We start from the raw sequence: 8,011 nt of genomic DNA, 5'->3' as shown, positions 1-8,011 counted from the left end.
AAGGACTTTATTTTACTTGCAGAAAATCTGTGCTGAAATAAATTTTCAAATATTACACTCATATATACATTGTATATTGTTCATTAGGGTGGGAAAATTTTGGAGCCCCAAAACCGTATAGGGGGAACGTAATATTTAAGGGATTTTGAGCAATATTGGAGCACATATGTGGTCTAAAATGACGTTTGACTCTTAAACGCGAATGAAAAATACTGCTTATTTAGGAAAAATATCGTAGTAGCCAGCAGAGATATATTACTGAATTTAAAACGAAATAATACACTTCAGTTTTAATTTTCAGTCTACCTTCAAAACTGTGGGCCGCACAGCTTTTCTCGGGTTATGGGCGTTCAAGTGTGGGCGGCACATCGGCAGAATAAACTTGCGCTGAATGGGAAGGTAAGGAATCTAAATCTTAAACCGCAATATAGCCCTTAAAGTTTCCGAGATCTCAGCGCTCACACGGACAGACGGACGGACGGACATGGCTAGATCGCTTAGGCTAGTGATCCTGATCAAGAATATATATACTTTATAGGTCAGAAACGCTTTCTTCTACCTGTAACATACCATATTTACTCTACGACTAATAACACTAGTTTACAAAATAAAATCGACCTCACCCTAATCGAAGGCAACCTTAATTTTCCGGTAAAGTACATCTCCCTGATTAAGAAATGGGCACTTATAATTTTTTGTATGGTGTCGATTTTTTTTAAAGTGTAAAAAACGTTTTTGGCCCTTTTTTATTTTTTATCTCGAGTTCTGGTAAACCGACTGAGGTCATCGATGACTCATTTTACAGGTAATATACTGCTCTTTAACTTTCTTATACACAGCATTGAGTTTCAGTCATTAGTTTAGAAGCCACACCTCGTCAAAGTTAAAAAATTTTTAAAAAATGCAAAAGTTTTGGCATAAATGGCTTCGTTAAAAATACACGCAAAAAAACGGAAATAAGTTTTATAACTTATTCTGGTAGATGGTACTTTGACAAAAAAAAACAAGCTAATGATCATTAGAAACCACCAGAAAATGAATTTTATATGAATATTTTAAGTTTGGGACAACCATGATTTTTTGGCCGTTTACAGCTGTTAACTGAGACAACAGGTCTCTGACAGGGCTCTAACAGGGCTGTAATATCCGTTTTGCCCAACTTAAAAAATCGATATAAAATTCATTTTCTGGTGGATTCTAATGATCATTAGCTTGTTTTTTTTGTCAAAGTACCATCTACCAGAATAAGTTATAAAACTAATTTCGGTTTTTTTGCGTGTATTTTTAACGAAGCCATTTATGCCAAAACTTTTGCATTTTTTTCAAATTTTTTAACTTTGACGAGGTGTGGCTTCTAAACTAATGACTGAAACTCAATGCTGTGTATAAGAAAGTTAAAGAACAGTATATTACCTGTAAAATGAGTCATCGATGACCTCAGTCGGTTTACCAGAACTCGAGATAAAAAATAAAAAAGGGCCAAAAACGTTTTTTACACTTAAAAAAAAATTGACACCATACAAAAAATTATAAGTGCCCATTTCTTAATCAGGGAGATGTACTTTACCGGAAAATTAAGGTTGCCTTCGATTAGGGTGAGGTCGATTTTATTTTGTAAACTAGTGTAATAATAATTTATATTCATTTTTTTTTGACTGCGGCGCCGTTTTTCTTGTTTAGTATTAAACAAGTACTTTTTGCTGAATAAGGATTGTTGTGTCGCTGAGAAAAAAAAAACCCAATCTTGATGTTTGGTTTTGGGTGGAAAAGACTTAAAGAAAGGTTAAAATGTATAATCCTCCTTGGACCGCGATATCTATAAAATGAAAAATACTTTTTGAAAAATAAAACCCATGCATTTACCCACAGAACTGACTATTGATCGAAAATTATATAGATCGGAACAGCAGTTTAAGTTTTTAAAATCCACAACAAATTTTAACCTAAATTACCCAGTTCCCCTCACCTCTCCACACAGCTCTACCCATCCCACTAATCAGAGAAACCGATTTAAATCCAAAAGTTCATTTTAAATGTAGCCAAAATATGAGGGATTTCGAAATTTCTTTTTGATTTCTAATTAGGCCTTTTCCAAACCTAACATTCGGTGAAATCCATATTTCGAAATTCCAGCCACTTTAGAAGTTAAGCATTAAGTGCATCCCCGATCGGGGGGACGTGTCGGATCTTAGTGGGCGGTTAGGGCCCCCAATGGAATAGTGTGCAAATATTTTGCTGTTACGGTTTTGCTCTCACGGTTTGGGTTGTTATCGTATCCCCTTAAAAATCGGTCTTTCATTTTATAATCTTTAGAGATAGCCGGAAATGCCGCGGCTACCGGAAAGATTATACTCATGAAGAACATGCTCATTCATTTGGGATAACCCAGATGAGTGCATAGGGTCATGTGTCTAGATCGACCCAGCTAGTGATTCTAATCAAGAATATACACACAAAAAAAACTTGGTAAAATTAACCAATATACATAATTGTCAAACAGTCCCCAACCACGAAAATTGTCAATTCTTTCAAGTAACTTTCATAACAAAAATTTTTTGTGTTTGGAGACTATTTGACAATTTTTAATAAGTTTATTTTTGTTGTTCTACCTGTAACATACTTTTGCCCCAATGCAAATACCCTTTTACTCTACGAGTAACAGCTGTCTCCTTCATGCTGAAATTAAAATACATCTTGCAGGCGTATACAAATCAAAACTAGTAGCTTAGTGTAATCGACTTTCCTGTGTGCATTAAAATTATTATCAATGTCCAGTCCCGTTTTATAAGATTGTTGTAGGAAATGACGCGGCTACCGGAAAGATTACTCTTATGAAGATGATGCTCATACATTTGGGATAACCCAGAGGAGTGCAGAGAGTCATGTGTCCAACCGAATTTCAATGAAATTGGGGACTAGGGTTTTCTTATCACTGTCTACCGGGAACCGATAAGGTGATATTGTCATTCCAGTTTATAAGTATTAAAACAAGAGAGAACGCTGTAGTCGCCCCGTTACTCAGTTAAACAACTTTAATATATGTATGTAAATATGCCTTTTTGTATGTGTTTTGCGTTCCCCATTTCAAATAACTTAGACTTTGCAAACCAAAATTTTATTCTTATTTATAAACAATAACTTAAGTTACAAACAAAATACTTAAGAAAAGGTACTAACAAGAACTTTTAAAATGTTCTCTCCAAAATTACCCAAACCTTCCTAATTCAACACCATGGTGTTCTAAAAGTGACTCAAATTTTATGAACAAGGCTTACGCACTTTTTGACCCTGTTTGGGCTTGATTTTTGAACATGTCGAACGGATTTCTGGGTGTACTTTTTCCCAAAAGGGGGGTCTTTCGAAGACTTTTGTCCGCCACTGTAAGTCAAGGCATCCTATAGAATGCGAGTAAACATGTATTTTTCTCTATGTATGTTCAGTGAAGGTTTTTAATTTTTTAGTTTTAGAGGTTGCCATGACTTATTTAGCTGGCGTTTAGCTGAAACAAACTTGGGAAAAGTCAACGAAAATTGGACGTCCAGATTGGACTACATCCGAGCCAGCCGTGGCGGTCATATGCCAGAAATCATATATAAAATGTAATGCCACAAAATAATCTTTCGAATAAAAAAAAAATCCATGTCAATCGAATAATCCATCGTTGTTTTCTTGCAACTTAAAGTTCTATACCTATAAAAAAAAGACACCCGTTATAAGAAATCAAATAAGTACATCCAACAAAGTTCTGCTTAATAGACTCAAAATTTTATACATTGCATAAAAATGGAAACATCATAAATGTACTAAAAATGACAATATTAAAAGTTGGAGAACTTATTAAGTCGATGAAGAAAGGAACGCAATGACTTTTACACACAAAAAAAAACTTGGTAAAATCAACTGTAATAATTGTCAAACAGGCCCCAACCAGCAAAATTGTCAATTCTACTAAGTAAATAGTCATTCCACAACAACAAAATACACACAATTAGCAAAGACACAAACCCAAAGCAAAAACAAAGTACACGTAACTATTTTAATAGTTACGTAACTATCTTTGTTGGTCAATTTTACTAAGCAAATTTTTTTGTGTGTAGCGAATTAGCCTTGGCAGAGCACTCATACACACAAAAAAATTTGCTTGGTAAAATTGACCAACAAAGATAGTTACGTAACTATTAAAATAGTTACGTGTATTTTGTTTTTGCTTTGGGTTTGTGTCTTTGCTAATTGTGTGTATTTTGTTGTTGTGAAATGACTATTTACTTAGTAGAATTGACAATTTTGCTGGTTGGGGCCTGTTTGACAATTATTACAGTTGATTTTACTAAGTTTTTTTTTTGTGTGTAGGATATGAGGTTCTCATGAAAACGCTTTAAACCGAATTTAAAGCATACAATGAACAATAGATTCAATGAATAATTAAAATTAGTTCCATTTAAGATTTAATTCTCAGAATGGTTTTTTCTCTGAGAAATCGTAAATATTTGGGGATTTTCAATTTTGGCGTCGAGTTTCAAAGAAATGGGCAATGGTTCAGAATAGTGACTATTTTTTAGAAATGCCGTGATGTATTGAGAGTACACTCATAAAAATAATTTGCTAAATTTAAGAAAATCGCCCTAATAAAATTTTCGCCTTTGAACTAAGAAAAATTTTCTTTTTCACGACAAATTTGCCACTAATTCAAGGCAGGTCACCATAAAAAAACTATTTTTAGGAATAATTTTTCTATTTTTTTAATACTTAGGGATATTTTAATAGGATTACTTCGTTTTGACCTTTTCTAAATCTCTAAATACTTATTTTTTATATTATTTAGATATTTAAAGTTGATACTTTAATTATGCAGACAATTACTAACTGTTTGACCGACTTTGTTCAGTGTACTGACCAGCAACATGTTTGTTTCTATCCCGCGATCGTTGTTCTGCTTATCTCCCAAGACGCTTCAGAGAAAGCCGAGGACGTGAACAAAATTTTACCGCAGTTTAGTTGCTCGAGATCGATTAACGAAATATAATCAAATATTGTGTGCGCAAAAGCAGCCTGAAAAATAATTCAAATTTAATTAGAGTTTCGTAATTTAGCATCAACTCTGTAAAGGACATTTTCGGGAAACGATATTTAACAAGTTCCATAACCCAAGTACTAGCTTACAGGTAATTGCATCCTTACGGTCCTATAAACAAAATCCCAAAATATTCGAATCTTCGTTCTTTCACTCGGCCGCGTTTTAGGGAAATCTAAATTTAAAATATTCCTTTTTTTTGTGTAATATTGAGAAATAAAACTTTTCACATTATACATTATTTCTTTGTTCAAAAATGTGCAGTTTAGTTGCTCGAGATCGATTAACGAAATATAATCAAATATTTTGTGCGCAAAAGCAGCAATAATTCAAATTTAATTAGAGTTTCGTAATTTAGCATCAACTCTGTAAAGGACATTCGGGAAACGGATTTTAACAAGTTTCATAACCCAAGTACTAGCTTACAGGTAATTGCATCCTTACGGTCCTATAAACAAAATCCCAAAATATTCGAATCTTCGTTCTTTCACTCGGCCGCGTTTTAGGGAAATCTAAATTTAAAATATTCCTTTTTTTTGTATAATATTGAGAAATAAACATTTTCACATTATACATTTTTTTTTGTTCAAAAATGTGCAGTTTAGTTGCTCGAGATTGATTAATGAAATATATTTCCAATTTTTATACCCTTGCAGAGGGTTTTAAAATGTTGGTCAGAAGTTTGTAACGCAGTGAAGGAGACGTTTCCGACCCCATAAGGTTTCTAGGTTTTTACCGAAGCCATTTATGCCAGCATTTTTGCGTTTTTTCCAATTTTTTCAACTTTGACAAATTGTTGCTTCTTAACTAATGAATGGATCTCAATGCTGTGTATAAGAAAGTTAGAGGACATTTTATACCTGTAAAATGTTAACCGTTGTACCCGTTTCGTATAACCAAGCAGAAAAATATTTTATTATTGTTTATAACCTTTTATGTATAAATGTAACTGAGTCCTGTGTCTATTTCAGAATGTCCCGACTTCTACGGCGCCTGAATGTCATTCTGATTGTGGTGGTTATCCTCTTGGCGATAATCCCCGAAGGTGTCCTGGGAATGCCCACAGACTCTATCCGAACACGTCGTAGTTCCAGTTCCAGTTCCAGCTCTAGCTCCAGCTCCAGTTCCGGATTAGGTTCCAGTTCAAGTTCAAGTTCCAGTTCCAGTTCAAGTTCCAGTTCCGGGTCCGGTTCAAGTTCCAGTTCCAGCTCGAGTTCGAGTTCGAGTTCTAGTTCTGGTTTTGGTTCTAATTCGAATTCGAATTCTAATTCAAATTCAAATTCGAATTCTAATTCTGGTCCTAGTTTTGAGGAATGGTTGAGGAAGCATTTCAAAGATTTTTCTTAAATCTAGAAAGTGGTTTTCTTGAACTTATAAATTGTTTTCTTAAAATAAGAAAAAGCTTTATTTTACTTGCAGAAAATCTGTGTTGAAATAAATTTTCAAATATTACACTCATATATACAATGTATATTGTACATTAGGGTGGGAAGATTTTGTATCCCCAAAACCGTATAGGGGGACGTAATATTTAAGGGATTTTGAGCAAAATTCGAGAACATACATATGTACTTATGGTCTAGAATGACGTTTGACCGCCAAACGCGAATGAAAAATACTGCTTATTTAGGAAAAATATCGTAGTAGCCAGCACAAATATATTACTGAATTTAAAACGAAATAGAACTTAATCTACAAGTATTGAAGAATCAAATTTAAAACTGTGGGCCCCACAGCTTTTCGCGGTTTGTAGGCGTTCGAGTGGGCTGAATGGGAAGCTAAGGAATCTAAATCGTAAACCGCAACTCTATAGCACTTTAAGTTTCCGAGATCTCAGCGCTCAGACGGACAGACGAACGGACGGACGGCTAGATCGCTTAGGCTAGTAATCCTGATCAATAATGTATATACTTTATTGGGTCGGGAACGCTTCCTTCTAGCTGTTACTTACTTTTGCACGAATACAATATACTCATTTATTTTTATTTGACGTTTTGAAATACTATCAGGCACTCAGTGAAATAATATGTAGGGGAGAGTGGGGTAATTTCGTCACAGGGGCAATATCGTCACCTGCAATATCTCGGAATCCATAAGTCTTAAAAATATATAATTTTTTTGTGTTAGTCCCTCAAGACGGCATGACACAACCAATGCATTTTTTTTGCACAGAAGGCCAAGATAATTAAGCTATAATATTAAATGTGTTTTAACAGTTCAAAAGCTACATTTAGTTCTCGACGAAATTTTTTCTGAATGCCACAATTCAAAAGGAATAAGATACACGATTTTTTATACAATACACAGTGCTATAATGTGCATTTCCGTCAACAAAAATGGTACGCTTGATCAGGGTAGCATACGTACAGGCGTAAAGTTCCCTACATTTTTCAGGTGACGAAATTGCTCCAGTGGTGTGGCGATTTTACCCCCCTATGTGGCGAGATTGCCCCAGTATATTGGTTTTACTTTTTAATTTGTTATAAATCACCAAGGTAATTAAAAAAATAGGGGAATGTCACATTTTAAAGCTTGGTGCTAACCGCATTCAACAATAAAAATAGAAATACGATAACGTGTCTCAAGATGGACCAAAAATAGCTTTGAAAAAATGCTGACGAAATTACCCCACTCTCCCCTACATATAGCTCCCAACAATTATAATAACTGATCATTAATTTTATTTGCTAAATATTGTTTTTTTTTAGTTGTTCAAGGCATAGTTTAATGAATTTGTTTTTCTATTTTAAAGACATTGTGCGCACTTTCGAATCTGAGAATTGTGACTCATACCAAATTGACTGTTGAATTTGATTGAGCGTTTTGCAACCTATTCTTATTTGTAAAAACCCTGAGAGAAGTTATACGAAAAATTCAAGAGAAAAAGAATTAAGGAACTAATCATGAGTCATATTAACCGAGTATCCAAACTAGCTTGTG

General features: G+C 34.2%; 1 protein-coding gene across 1 annotated transcript; it reads left to right on the top strand.

Moving 5' to 3' along the window:
• Positions 1–270: 270 nt before the first annotated feature.
• Positions 271–6,518, top strand: LOC138914162 (zinc finger CCHC domain-containing protein 10-like). The gene is made up of 2 exons (XM_070219377.1): positions 271–399; positions 6,043–6,518. The coding sequence occupies exons 1-2, from the start codon at positions 392–394 to the stop codon at positions 6,416–6,418; spliced, it is 384 nt and encodes a 127-aa protein (XP_070075478.1). The 5' UTR covers positions 271–391; the 3' UTR covers positions 6,419–6,518.
• Positions 6,519–8,011: the final 1,493 nt, after the last annotated feature.

The sequence above is a fragment of the Drosophila takahashii genome, chromosome 2L (assembly GCF_030179915.1).
Source record: "Drosophila takahashii strain IR98-3 E-12201 chromosome 2L, DtakHiC1v2, whole genome shotgun sequence".
In the NCBI taxonomy this organism is placed as follows: Eukaryota; Metazoa; Arthropoda; class Insecta; order Diptera; family Drosophilidae; genus Drosophila; species Drosophila takahashii.
The sequence above is the reverse complement of the archived record's forward strand: the minus strand, read 5'-3'. Positions and strand labels throughout refer to the sequence as shown.